The 15199-nt window shown below is 43.2% G+C and overlaps 1 protein-coding gene across 2 annotated transcripts in view; it reads left to right on the top strand.

Annotated features, from left to right (window-relative positions):
• Positions 1 to 15199, top strand: part of LOC147881886 (MBOAT (membrane bound O-acyl transferase) family protein) — a 75228-nt gene that overhangs the window by 25409 nt on the left and 34620 nt on the right. For both annotated transcript variants that reach the window (XM_087401548.1, XM_087401549.1), the window contains exons 9-16: positions 87 to 200; positions 434 to 558; positions 6261 to 6312; positions 6562 to 6624; positions 6725 to 6834; positions 10989 to 11081; positions 11858 to 11939; positions 12021 to 12098. In XM_087401548.1, coding sequence (XP_087257674.1) covers positions 87 to 200; positions 434 to 558; positions 6261 to 6312; positions 6562 to 6624; positions 6725 to 6834; positions 10989 to 11081; positions 11858 to 11939; positions 12021 to 12098 — 717 coding nt within the window. The remainder of the gene's footprint in view (positions 1 to 86; positions 201 to 433; positions 559 to 6260; positions 6313 to 6561; positions 6625 to 6724; positions 6835 to 10988; positions 11082 to 11857; positions 11940 to 12020; positions 12099 to 15199) is intronic.

Here is a 15199-nt window from a genome sequence, read left to right as displayed (position 1 = left end):
GCGAGCATGTTGTCGAGGGATTTATGATGAAATCGATAATCACTTATTTGCATTTTCTGTCTCTGATGGATTTGTATGTGTTGCAGGAGAGGTCTTTGCCCCTGATCCATTATTCACCAGAAATGTACCTATGCTATCTCTTCTACCCACCTTTATACATTGCAGGACCAATCATATCTTTTAATGCTTTTGCCTCACAGGTTCAAATAACATAGCCTTCTATTGATTTACGTTTCTATAAAATCCTTAAGTTTTAAAAATAAATAGGAAAAGAAATTTCCTTGAATAATCTATACATTGCATTACTTTTAGATGGAAACCTAAGTATTCTAGCGGATAGGGACATGTACCGTCTCATTTTCATTTGCATGCATATGACTGGAAAACATTAAAGATGTAATGGAGTACTTGCTTCATGGTTTTGTTTCCTCAGATGGATTCTCCTCAAGAAAGTCTGAACAAAGTTGATATCAGTTTCTATGGTTTGCGATGGATTGGTTGCTTGGTCTTGATGGAGACATTGACCCATTATTTCTACTACAATAGTTTGGCAATCAGGTATGCACCCTTGCAATGCTTACTAGTGATGGATTTATTCCTAACATTTTCTCACAAGCCAGTTTGTGCTGACTAACTGAGTGCAGAAGGATGAAGACTAACTGACAGAAAAGAGAAAAACCCCCATGTAAATGCATCAGACCTGCTGTGTTGAACATATATATGTAGACTACTACTCATAAAGGAAGACTTGGGAATGGTAATTACTACTTTATTGGACCAAGTGGACAAAGAATACGTCTGTGGCTGAGGCTCAATTAAGAGGCTGAATACCTCTGGAGGTTGATCCTCAATGAAGATGTTGTAGAGTCTAGACTGCTGGCTGATGAACTGGGGAGGATTGAAGTCCTCACCCCTACTGAGTATAGAGGCTGATTGGAGGTGGACCATGAAGGAAGGGGCTATGGAGGCTGAGGACTGCTGCTGTGATGCTGAGGGCTGATGCTAGAATGGGGGGCAAATAGCCCCTTCATCTAGGCTGAGCCCTCTCCCAAATGCAGTCTGGCCTGGCCGAACCTGCGGATATGGCAGGCTTCTTGACTTTGCTAATGTGGCAATTTGTGCTTTGCTAGCTAACTGTTGACATGGCAGTGCTTACCACATGCGAGTGCTGCTGCTGCAATACGTTGGTGCCTGTATTGCCTGTTACTGACTGTATTGTTTCCATGTTAGATGGATACGCCAGCCTGCAGGGATGCCCATGTTTCAACTGTGCTTGCCATGTGGCAGTTGCTATGGTCCATATGGTCCGTGTAGAGGCTGCTTGCCTACGTAGTAGCCACATTCTTGCTGTGTCCTAGGGCTGTTATAGGCGGTTCTAGATGGCCATGGTTGTAGATTGACAACTCTCTCCTCATTATCAGCTTGTTGCTTCCTTCTCCGTATGTTATAATTTGCGTGCCTCCTGTTTCTCAGCAGAAATTTAAAAAATGCAATTGATGGACACAGGAATCGAGTTTTCTTATCTTTAGATCTGGTACATGAGGCATACTTCACTGTAGGCTTGACTTTTTGGAAGCCTCTTCTGTTGTCATATCTTGGACAAGCTTGGTACGTGCTCTATTAAACAACACAAAACAATATCAGCTCCAGCTCAAAATATCTTGTAATAATGGCCAAAATAGGAAGAAAAAGGGACTTTAATGTTAGGATGGGGATCCCCCTAAGGGTGACTAGTATTGTGAAGGCTACTTCCACACCTGCCTTTCAAATCTAAGGAATGCCTTATCAGAGTTAACATGGAACTCTACTCAAATAACCAGCTTTGAAAAGGTTGGTAAGTCTGTCATTGTTACTTCTGAATCATGGGAGGGGAAAATTGAGTTTCTCAAACAAGCCCAGAGATCTGGAGGCACATCGATTTGGATGTCAAATGACCTTACTCAAGATCAACTGAAGCTGGAAACCAAAGGAAGTCAAAGAAGCCAGGAAAGCAGGGAAAAGGCTGTTTACTGTGATGGAAGAGCAATCGTAAAGTTAAACCTGCTTTACCCAAAGACACTCAGTCTAAAATTTGGTTCTAGTATGTTGTCCTACCACACCTTATCAGCATTAGATGATAGGATTTTGTTAAGACTTTAGAGGTGAAATAGGTACCTCTAATCATCTCATGATGCATTGTTGACTTGGTCTCATAGTTCAATTTGGCCTCCTGGAGACTTTAAAGCATATTTCTTTCTTTCTTTTTCACTCCCAAGGGTGCGAACATTTCGTGCGAAGCAGGAATTCTACTTCCGTTATGAACCAAGGGAAGAGGAATTAGGGCAAGCGCGTACTATCTTTAGCAGGTCCTTCACACACTGATGTGACTAGCTTCCCTCGCATTGACTTGCTCTAGTACTTCAATGGACGGGAAACCCTAGGATCAAGAAATGTAGCAGGCCTACATATTTTGGACTACATTTATGGATTTTCCATGGGTATTTTATTTCCATTGATTTTTCTATGTGCATATGTTTACTGACTACACATGTGAGTTCTTGTGATAGGACTTTCCACCCTTTTTCTGTTGCAAGGCATGTGTGTAGGTTATCATCAGTTCAATAATTATCACTTATTATGGTTGATCACGATGCATTCTATCTTCAGTATAGCTCTGGCATCTCCAGTATAGCCTTCTCACCTTCAATGTGACCATATCAACTTTAGGGTGTCCTTGTCATCTTCATTATGATTTTACCATCTCCAGTATGGTTCTTTTGAGAAGGAGTGCAGCTTTTCTGAAACTGAAAACATAAATATTCTCGTGAAACGGGGTTGCCTCATTCTCAGGAGGAGCTCCTTCTTTCAGGGCTGAGGGATACTACCGAGAGTTGCTGACAAGGCTGTGATACCATGTCAGAATTTCAGGTGCTGAAGTATGCGCCTGTGCATACCGGAAAATGCAGACAACTCTCTCCTGAGACACAACAGTAAACTGAAGCCACAAGCTGTAAGTAAAAGAGGAAAATAGAGCAGCAACGGAACTTCCAAAATATACTCAGTTTAGGTCACCACGAACGTGGCTGAACTGCTTCAGAGTGAAGCGACAAATGTCCAGCAGGGTGCTGGACAAAAAACAGTCAGAGGAGACTGCAAAACTGAGGTACAGAGGTAGAGGGAAGGGAACCCTATTCTGCTACTGCATGCCTTGTGACAAAGGCTTTAGTAGGATGCAAAATAAGGGCTGCAGTGGTCCCTTTTTATAGGCATTCATCTGCCCTGACCAGGTCAGTAAAATCCACTGATTAGATCAGGCCAAACTGATCTGTGTCTGACCCGACCCAGCAGCAGGTCCTGCTGCCGTCCTCTTCTCTGCCCCGACTGTTGCTGCTCCAGGCCTATAAATATGTGGCTTTGTCAGTGCTGCAGTTCTGCAGCAATGGCATACCTACCTGCCTCAGTCTACCGTCTGCAGCCACTGCTACAGCCTATAGGGTACAGTGGGTTAGGGTGCTATACAGACTGCTGCGTGGAGGTCTAGCAGAGCATGGAAGGCTGCAACAGTGTCTGCAGGTCCTCGTCATATAGGGGCTCACAGGTGGGTCAGTGTAGTCACTAGTATATCATCCCTCTCCCTTTCCCTCTTATGCCTCCCTATCTCTCCCCTCCTCCCTACTTTGAGGAAAAAATAAACTGGTGCACTTACTGGTACTCGTGCTGTACATATGGTACCTGATGTATGGTACTACCCTGCTCACTGATGTGTATCGTTAAGATAGATCCATACCCCCTGGCCATCAAGTGTCCTATGATGACTGTATGATAGTACACCTTTGTAGAAGGATTCATCTAAAAGCTTGACCAAGGTCAAAACAAGTGTTTCCCAACTAGTATTGAGGAGTTTTTCTTGCAAGCTTGAGTGATCTTGGCTCCTTATGGTAGTTTCTTTAATTGCCTGCTTCAGGCGTGATGTATTGAAGATTGTGGATACTAGTGGGGCGAGTGATGTCATCTACATATGGTATAAGATTGTTAGGGACGCCAGAGAAATATCAATGTAGACCTTCCAAGTGTCCTTTTTGTTGCTTAGCAATGTCTTTTCCAAGAGTTTCATCCAGAATTATTGGAGTTAGTGCTGCAAACGATGCTTAAGAGATCCATTTGTATTACATAAGAAATTGTCGTGGCTTGTGGGGCGTTGGTGTAGGTACTCTTTTCTAGTTTTTAACTTGTATAGACGTCCTTGTTTGGTCTTGGAATGCTAATATTGCCCAAGATCTTTGCACTCTTCATCAAACCATGGCCATACATATCCTCTAGAATTCCACAAATAGCTATTGTAGATGTGATCTAGGAGTGGTCGAAGTTATAATGGTAATTTGTGGAAGGAGTGACTATGGGGTGATCTGGATGGGTTGGGACATTGCGAGATTAAATGATAAATGTAAGTGGTAAGCTCGTGGCATGAAGAGGATGGATTGTGAGATCAATTATCTGCGAGGCGAAAGCAAAAGACCCCATGACTTAGTCCACCACACTAAGCTGCCCATGTGGGTAGCATGTGTATCTCTTTGGTCTTGACCATCTTTGCAAGCCCTTATACATAATCATTCCGTGTGCAATGCACATGTCCACCAAGTATCTCCCATATTGTGTGACTCTAGATTTGGTGTGTGTATACTCTAATTGTGCTTGAACTCCACTGCTATTATGTCTGTTTGTTTGTGGATGCAATATGGCATCCTATTGAAGGTCCAAGATCTTAGTTTGCACGTCCCTAGTCTTGGCATTTCAGTCGGCAAGTAGCAGAACCTCACCTTGTTTTCCGTATTTATGACGCCCTCTCAAAATGCTAGAAAGGGTGATGTCTGTCCTTTTCCTATGGAAAGTTTGGCATAGTCGGGTGTGGGGTAAAGTCAGGTGCTGCGATGTAGACATCCAGATTCCATATTCAAGGGCTCTTGAGGAAGGCTTATACGTTGAAGCATGCCCATCTCTCCCTCGATGGTGAAACATGCCTGTAGGTGTGACAAAATAAAATTAACACTTCTCCTAATCCTTGTACATCTCCACCTATGCAAGTCTTTTGTCTTGTGTGTAGAATCTGTGTACCCATCTACTGTGGTACACCCCTTTCGAGGCTTTGGTGCATTTCTCCATGGATACAAGATCCTTACCTGAAAGGTCACATTAAAGCGCACCAAAGCCCCCATTATAGATTCTAGGAAGTGATAGGCAAAGATTTGATGTGCCTACAGGCCATGTACCCTTGTTTGGTGGGAGGTGGGGGCCTTCTTAAGCCTTCCAAATCCTCATTGACATAAATAGAGCTCCCCTTAAAGGGAGCCCTCTTTTGCCAGCTTGACTATTAGGTGCTTCTTCCTCGATTCATCTTCCCGTTTTAGTGCATTTCAAATCTATCCCAACGAAATCACCCCCTTTTGCCACTTGACTATTAGGTACTATTAGGTGCTTCTTCCTCGATTCATCTTTCCCGTCTCAGTGCATTTCCAATCTATACCAACGAAATCATCTATTCGTGTACAAAGGAGACCAGCAAGATGTCAAAGAATTGGCGGAGGCATACATGCTCACATTTGCACGCAGACACACACACGTGTTATGTTTACATCCAGATATATGCGTGCTTGCATAAAATTTCATTTGAACTTGTATGCTTTAGAGTAATAGGAGAATAGAGAAGAGCAATAATGTTGACAATTCCAAATAGACACCGAGAAAGGAAAATTTAGGACCTTATGGCAAAGAAAGCCTTTCCTTTGTGTCAATAACAGAGTTCTATTGGTGAATCGTCATTATGATTGGTCTGGGTGCATGTGCAAACACTTTAGTGGCCCTTTATGTGTTTTTGGCCTTGGTCCTTCATTTGTGGTCCAAATTATCACGTTTGATCAGATAGGGTTCCATTGGGGTGCTTCAAGGGGTCTAATTTTCTGGCTTTCTATTCCTCTATGGAGCAATGCTGCTGTTAGATATATACACTCAGGATCAGAAGGGCTTGTAAGTAAGGGATGGACTAGCTCCACTCAGTGGCTTGCCATGCACATGTTGTGATAAAGGACTATTTCTGCTACATCATTCTGAGTAGCTCTCTAGTGTTCCATGGGTATGCATTGTAAGCACAAAGCAATGCATATAATGACGACAGAGATTCCTGGCGAGAACTAAATTTGCATTGTTCTTGTACGGTACACCAGATGTTTAGTTTATGTTGGTGAAACCTTGGACAAGCGACTCATATACTTTTTTTAAATGTGCAGTGGAATTTGGCAATTGCTATCACCATGGGACATATTTGTTGTGGGGTATGGGGTGAGCTTACAAAACCATCTCTGCCTTGGAATTCCTTACATATAATTAAGGTTGTGCTGATGTACTTAGCGTCTGTAAAAAAGACAAGTGTAATTATAGTCTGTAATTTCATCTTATCTCACCCTTCTTCACATTTGATGGGCAGATATTAAGTGGAGTTATTACAGATCATCTATGGTGCTTGACTTTTACATTCAGATGCGATATTTTGCTATGCCATTGAATTCTTGATTGTGCTTTCTTCTTAAGGTGTTGAACTTTATGTGGCTCAAATTTCTCCTCATCTGGCGCTTCTTCAGGTTTTGGGCCTTGGTATGCATACATTCTTGCTTTATTGATGCCATTATTGAGATTTGATGAATCAATTTACAGCTACACATCATTGATATATAAAGCCTATGCCATTTTGTAGGTAGGTGGTGTTGAGGTTGTGGAGAACATGCCTCATTGTATTAACAATTGTTATGACCTTGAGGGTTTCTGGAAGAGTTGGCATGCATCTTACAATCGCTGGCTTGTGAGGTAGGGCAGGCCTCCTATCAATTGCATCAGTCCATGTGTGATTCCGCTAGGCTTGTGTGAGTTTGGGAAGGTGGAAGAAGAGAGATTACATATTATTTTGTTATTTACTGATTACAAAGGAATATATTTTTAAAAGTAAGGGCATTGCAACTAGTGCTGCGTGGTTTTGATTGCAGTAAAACTGACATGCACTTATTTGTGTCCTATCTTCCTCAAATTCTATTGATTTTTATTATAGCCTGTGTCTCATGCATGATCTTTATTCACTTTGCAGCAGTACCCAGCTTGTTGTTTGATTTTTAAGTGTAGCCTGTGTCTCCAGCATGATCCTGATTCACTTTGAAGCAGTGTCAACATCCTTGCTGTTTGATAATTTACCTTATGTGATCATCTGCGATGTATATTCGTTGGTTGCCTTGCCATCTGCTAAGATTTTACAACCTTATTCCCACCAATTCCAGACGATGATACAATATGACCGTGTTTTACCCATGCTCTTTTATCTAGTTATCTACTTTTGTGTTTGCATACATGTAGGAACATACATGCCTATGCTCATACCTACCTCAATATGTACGTGTTTCCACTTACGTATATGCATGTGTGCATATATGGACGCATATATTTATCCATGAAAGTGCACGTGCGTGCGTGTGCGGTAGATCGCCCCTGAAGGCTTTGTAGCATGCATGCCGTGAGTTGGGAGCATGTGTTATTGTAAGAGACACTTTTATATGTATACTCTGAACAAAATTAGGTTTATATCAAGATAGGCAAGCAAATGACCATATCAGAATAAGGGCACCTAGTGACATGATAAGAGCCTAGCAGAGATGGCTAAAGAGCATAGGGATACAACAGTTAGAAAAGAATCATACGGATGATGCCTAGTATGGGTATGGCAGCTCTTATATAAATCGAGCACCTGCCGGTCAATGGAGTTTTAATGTGGTGAGCTGGGAAACTAAGGCAAGTCCCGCATGCCTGGGTCCATCAGGGTCCTGGTATGTTGTCCGCTCTCTGGTTATTTATGGAGTAGGGAGTCCATACTTGGGGTGGCACTGAATACATGAGGTGAGGGGATTGAGTTCTCCATGAGATGTCTGGTGGATGTAATTGCCTCACACAGAAAAATCTGGCTGTTAAAACAAAACAAAGTACTGACAAAAAGGAGGAAAAGGATCATGCCATTTGCAATGCAAGTGTGTGTGGATCAGCTAAGTGAAGCAAAAGAAATCTTTGAACAAATGGAAAACCACAAAAGGAGCAACAATGTCTTACGTTGATAAGGAAAAAATGGAAAGACAACCAGGAATTATGCACTTCACCACGTCAGATAGGTGAGACTTCATAGGGATCAGCTGCAATGTGGGCTCGTAGATGATGAGCTTATGAACCAGGTTCCAGAGCAGATATCCAGAGCACACAAATAACAAGTCAATCTCCCACACAATCTGACTAGAACACACACAGACTCTTTGAAAGAGGGGAAAGACTACACAGCCCGAAACAGACTGAACTTAGAACTGAACTTTCCCCCAAAAAACTCAGAAAACAGTCAGCCTCAGAATACTAAGAACCCACAGCCCACATGAAGGTTATCTTTGAGACTTTTCAAGACATCAACCCACAATTAAAATTCCACAGCCACGACTCATAAGCCTCCATCAAGAGCAACAGCTTGTAACTCTTGACATGATCATAACTGCTCCTCAGCATCTCCTTCTCAAACACCAAGCTCCAGCATTCCTTAACTCTCCCAAAGCTGCAGTCAACAACCAAACAGTGAAAGGGACTGGCTAGCAGGTCGCATCAATCATCTCTGCTCTTACACAACTACATCCAGCGTCTGTATCTTTCTCTTACTCGTAGAGTACTCCACACTCATAGCTTCATGTCGCCAACAGTCCTCCAGCAGAAAATCATACCATAGCTATTCCTCAAGCTTTTACTAAGCAATAGCTCATAATCAATCATCTACAAGCCCACATGGAAGACACCTCAAGCAAAGACTTCGGCCTCTTAATCTCATGCAAGCCCACGTCCCCCTAGCAAGCATTCCCGAGCAAATTCCCTAAGTCTTCATCAATAGCAAAACTGGTAACACGGTGGATGATCGAAATCCCGTCATAGCCTCTCTCGCTCTGACGCCCAAGATCTATGGTCGTCATGGCCTCCTAGTTATCATCAACTGCTCTCAGAACCTCCCCACACCCGTCACGTACGCATAATCATCACCGTAGCTTCCTTTACTCACAAGCTCTCTTCATCGCACACAACGAATTGAGACGCTTAGACTCCTAGAATCCGTCACCTCACTTCTCCTTCAACCACACTTCTTCGTCAAGGCACACCGTCAACCAGTGCAATGTCATCCTCGACGCTTCTACGTGCTTTGGGCGTAGCCGTAGACTCTTCTCCAGCTCATCTATCACAGCTCTGCCACTTGCATGGATGCAGAAATGGTCGAAGGTCCTCTTGAAATCCGGCAAGTATGACTTTAGCTTCGGATTGATCAGCTTCTTGGCCACAGTGTGACAAACACAAATGTGAGCAGCTCTGACGATCAGCTTCTTGCAGTCGCGATCCTCCCAGCAAGCATGCTCTCCTCCACAAGCTCATCTTCATCCAGCCATCGTCTGGCTTCTACTACGCGATCCTTCCCTGCTCAACAGTTCCTGGACATCCATCACCCTTCATCTCCTTCAACCCCCGAGCTTGCGTACTCGTCCTTCATTACCCTCAGCGCATCCTCCAGCCCTCCAGCAAGCATTCTTTCTTGCACGATCCTGCTCACCTCAGCCACTCCCCCTGAACTTCCCTGTTCTCCTCCCCTTCTTTACGTGATCATCCTCCGTGTGCCCACGAACTCCTTCCCGAATCCTCCTGCAAGCTGTCACCTTCATCTACGTCCAGCTCGTCGACTAGAAGCATCCCTTCATCCATCACGTAGCCACCTTTGCATGAGCAAGATGCCTTCCTAATCAGTCCAGCCACCTCAGCCTAATTTGCCACCTCATCAGTGACATTTTACCACTCTCAAGACATTTCCCCCAAATCACGTTAAATGCACATTTTGGACCTTTAGTCACACAATTCCCACACACATTAGCATGCACATAAAAGCTTGCATGCACCCCCGTTCACACACATGAAAAGCCCCTTGACATGGACACCATAACATATCAAATTCCTGTAACATGCAAGTGCACATTGACTCAGGAAAACATAAAAAAACCCTTCATGACTTGACTTTACATGACCCTAAAAACATTCCATTTGACCACACACTGGACACCCTTGCTCTGGAAGTCTGGTACAACCACATTGCATTTCATCATTTCCCGTGAAGTCCCTGCAAAACATACTTTATTATCTCAAAAAAATATACATCAGTCCATCATGCTTGTGAAAGAAAAATCCACAAATGCCAAAAGCCCACACCTACCCTAGATGTGTACAACTATGTGCCTACCCACAGCTATATACAGTGCTAAAAAACTTAATACAGATTTTGTCCTATCAACGTGTCCAACAACGAGGCAATTCTCCTATTGCCATTTGAACAAGGCAAGAGGCAAGAGGCAAGAGGCAAAGTTGCCCATAAGAGAAAAGACTATTACATTTTCATGCAAGACAAACAATGAGCAATAATAGAATGTACCAGCAATCATATGCATAGAGAGAGAGGTTTGAGTCATCCTAATTGGAGCCAATTTAGTGATTGTACAAAGACAGACAACCGAATGGAATATCAATGTGACAAGATATCATTCAAAATCCCATGCATAGTTTCAGTCATAAAGTGTTGAGATATGCAAGATAAAGTTCTTCAATACTAAGAAGTAATTTAGCTTCTTTGTGTATCTTAACGCTCATTTCCTTGTGAGTAGCCTCAACCATCTTTCCATGAACTGCATCTTGTACTTGTTGTTGGATTTGAGTAGCTTGTCTGTCAACTACTCAGTCAAGGTGGACATCAGCAGAGGTGTTGCAGAGGAAATGCACTCTTGAACCACCGCATGGGTCCTTCTTTGCTAGCGATAGTATTTGTCTGCTCCATTGTTTGCAGACGTGATTTGAGGTCTGCAACTTCTTGCTGTATTGAAAATATACGTTCATGTGACTGTTTATACCTGTTTGGTTTGTTTCAGATACTTGTATATTCCTCTTGGAGGAGCGCATTGGCGAGTTCTCAACATTTGGGTGGTCTTTACATTTGTTGCAATTTGGCACGATTTGGAATGGTAACAATTGTTCTGGAAGCCTCCTTTGTTTTTTGCGTCAGACATGTATTCTTGAAAGGACAGTCATTTAGGAACTTGAATCTATTTTTAAACTTCTTGTGCAGCATGGCTCTTTAGACTAGCAACCTAAGTGAATCTTTGTTTAAAAAAAGTGTGTTGGGGGAAGGGAGGGACGGGGCGGGGGGGGGGGGGGGGGGGGCACTTCTATTGACTCAAACAACGCAAGCAGTGCAGTGAAAATCCATCTTTGTGGGCACATAGATGGTTGGATATGCTATCGATTTGCTGTAAACCCACTGGGTGCTTTTGAGTACTGTACATCTCTTCAGAAATGATAAATGCTGCCGTGCGTGCTCCAAGAAAAGGTTGGAAGATTCAAGAAACAATTGGGTTCCAGTTGTGTTATCTATGGGGGACTGCAAACATGTCAAGGAATTGCGTCCCTCTTCATTTGCCTGAATGAACAATTATCTTGGACATGCTACGCTGTCATATGCTGATTAAATAAGGATTCATAATGGATATCCATACGATCCCAGAAATGGGCTTAAACTTTGCACTATGATTACAGGTTGCTAGTCACTCGTCTAGTTTTTGCATCAAACTAACACTTCCACCACGATTGTAATTTTAGGGTTCTTGTTCTAAATTCATATTTAGACTACAGACCTTTGTATTTTTTATTATGGTATTTGTAATGGTGTTGCTTCAATTTGTTTGATAAATTCCATTTTATTTTTTGTATGACAAGTTCTGCACAATCTGTTTCTTTGCAGGAAGCTTTTGTCATGGGCTTGGGTGACTTGTCTAATAATGGTACCAGAGTTCTCCATCAAATCGTTGATGCAATCAACCAAGGTAGTCTACTTTTGAGAAGTGAGTCAGGCCTTGTTTTGCAAACCATAGTAACTGATCTTAATCTTATTTTACTCTATGTAGTTGCAAGGACTGCGGGAGTCAGCCTTGTATCGTGAACTTTGTGCAATTGGTGGAGCATTGAATATCACTGGTCTCATGGTTTGCTATACAGTTCCCTAGTTCTTTTTATATTCATGCTGTTCAAGAGGGAATTTCTTGTTGCTCTTGACAAGTACACTCACACTTTTCTGATTAATAAAGTTAAATGAAAATAGTGAAGATGAATCAGGAAACATTTCTTTTCATTATCATTAATTGCATGTAATTCCAAAATTCATCAATTCATGAGCAGCATTAGATTAAAAGTGGGACTTGGCTTGAATATTTGCATTATGCAAGTTCAACTGCACATTCCTAATCATATGGGGGTGGGAGGTGGCCACTGAAGTTAGACATGAGTAGGGAATGGCCCTCTGTGATAGGTGCGATTGGTACAATTGCCCTTTCTTTTATTTGGGTTTGGGGGGGGAGGGGGGAGGAATTGGATTGATATCATTAAAAGACCAATATGGCTTATGAGACACAGTACAAAGCAGTGCATGAAATCAGAGGGAGACCCCGTCCCGCTCTTTAAGGAAAAACAACAGAGTGGAGAGGAGATCTCCAAGGAAATGCTCGGATCCAAGCAATTGTAGGAGCATGGTATTATATCACAATTAATTAATGAAATGTTGCTAGATCTCCTTTCATTTTTGGGATATTCAGTCATGTTTTTGTCTTAGATTTGCCTCTTCTTCCTTCTCACTTCTCTTTTATATTCACTCTCTTGTGCTCCCTCTTCTCTCTCTCTCTCTCTCTCTCTCTCTCTCTCTCTCTCTCTCTCTGGAGATAGATACACATTTTTTGCACCAGGACTAGACACACCGTCCTTCATAACTTTTTTGAAGAAACGGTTGGCCGGACCATTTTGAGACCGCCACCGTTATGCTCATTGTACTAGTTATCTTTAGTCTCATAGACCTTCACGGTCTCCCGAAGACTTTAATAAAATTTCTTTCTTTCTTTCTTTCTCACCTGCAGATATATTAATCTCACATGCATGAGGATTGCCATTGGCTAATTGCGGGTCTCATCCCACAAGTTGAGGATTGAGACAGGAAGAGCCATATGCACATCTAGAGAGTAGCAGATGTGCAGGCTATGCACACTAGAAGAGGTGGAGATAGAGGAGCAAGTTCTCTATACATGCATGACTATGAGATTTGTGGACGATATCACTACCTTTTCCAGGAGGGACACGGGTTTGGACCAGTTCCTCGGTGGATCCATTTTTGAGATCAGGTTCGCGGATTGGTCTATACTTGATTGAGATGTGATGACAGAGGCTAGACCCTACATAGAGGCATGCCACAGACTTCTACATGTTCGAGTCACAATGGAGTGAAGGAGCTGCTAGCCGAAATGAGGTAGAGTGGATTAGTAGGAAGAGGAGACCAGGAGCATTGGGGCCAGAGCCACAGAGATCGTGCATAGTACAAAGACATACCTGAACACGCGCGATGGAGGTCCCATCTATCTCGGCTCTACTCAGAGGGAACCATCAGAGTCAAGGTATCACTCTTGAGATGCCCCACCAGATATAGAGATCATGGAGGCCATGCCCCCACCACAACGAGAGACGATCCCATAGATGCAAATACGACATATCCTCATATTGCATTAGAGGACTACCGAGGCTCAAGATTGTAGTTGATCACATCTTCTGTTTTCTCTCAGGATTTCTAAGTTTTTAGTTTGGTTTTTGAGTCACTTAGTATAGCACTCAGCAACGGCCTTAGCGAGCTCTTGCATCATTAACCCATGGTGTCTTATATGAGATTCTACTTTTGAGTGTGTACTTCCCCTCAGCCCCCTCCCGTGACCCTCAGCCCCTACTCAAGCCCCGCGACCTTAGGTCCCTCCTGCGACCTTAGCCTCCTGCGGGCTACCTCTCAGGCCGTCGTGGGGTGGCCTTGCTGTCTCTTCAGCCCTAGCCCCCTTTCGCAACCCATAGCACTCATGGGCTACCTCACAAGCCGCTATGGGGCGGCCTTGCTGCCACGTGCTGCCCGCATCACCAGAGGAGGCTGCTGCACCTCCCCCTAGGCATAGTCACAAGAATCATTTTGACAAGTTTCCTTTCGTCTCGTTTCGACTTTTTGGACGAAATAGATAGGTTTTGAATTTATACTTAATATACACCCTTTTAGGGATATTTAAGTCAGAGTGAACGAAGAGAAATACAAGTCAAGATACTAAAAAGGAAATTCAGAACACAAATACATTGGATGTGGGCGAAACAAAGGTTTCGTTGAGAGCGTTTTGTCCTATTTCGGAACGTTTCGTCTGTTTCGTGTTTTGAGGTTTCGAACAGGACGAAACGGGTTTCCATGTGACTATGCCCATACACCGCCACCCAGGGCCCTGGGCCCATGTTCTACTGTTCTGCTGTGCCGCGTAGTTGCCAGCCCACCATGGGTTGCTGCTGCCAAAGGACCACAGTTCGGGCTGCTACCTATCTCCTCCATCGGGTCACGGGAAGGTTGTTTCCTAGCCTCAGCCCACTCTATCGGTGCTCCAGCCAGATCCAAACCTGCAAGAGACATCAAGAACTACAAGAAACTCAAGAACTGAGCCAAGAAAGTACAGAAAAGGAGACTTCACCAACAAATCTACAAAAGGCAATCTGAAAAGACAAAGGAAGGACAGAAAGATTGCCAGCATGCTTGAAGACCACCCAGGGCAGGAAATATGTGAACAATCTCTCTATTTCTGCACCTTTGCTTCTGCCAAAAACAGGGACAAAAAAGTGATCTTGCACAATGCCTACACGAGGATGTGTAGAGGATACTTGGGGGAAACAAGCACTCGAAAATACCATGACAGCATACTCAGCAAGGACAACTCCAAACAATACGTCTAATGTCCTCGCTTGCTTTTAGAAGATATGCCTTGCATTGATTGAGAAAATTGACAATCTGGAAGCTACAAATGTAGCCCTCCTCACAGAGAAGGCACATGTAGATAAAACACTAGTTGAGGTGAAGAAAGTAGGAAGGAAAATTCAAGAGGAATGGAGAAAGGAAAAGGTCAAATGAGATGAATGGGAGAAAGAAAAGGCTGGGTGGATATCTGAAAAAACTAAGCTCCAATACAAGTTACATTCTCTGGAGATCGAAGTGCAGCAACTGAAGGACATGAAGGTGACTCCGGAGGGGAAC

This window comes from Dipteris shenzhenensis, chromosome 30 (genome assembly GCF_047967505.1).
Source record: "Dipteris shenzhenensis isolate YYH24624 ecotype China chromosome 30, Dip_SZ_1.0, whole genome shotgun sequence".
NCBI classification, from domain to species: domain Eukaryota; kingdom Viridiplantae; phylum Streptophyta; class Polypodiopsida; order Gleicheniales; family Dipteridaceae; genus Dipteris; species Dipteris shenzhenensis.
The sequence above is the reverse complement of the archived record's forward strand: the minus strand, read 5'-3'. Positions and strand labels throughout refer to the sequence as shown.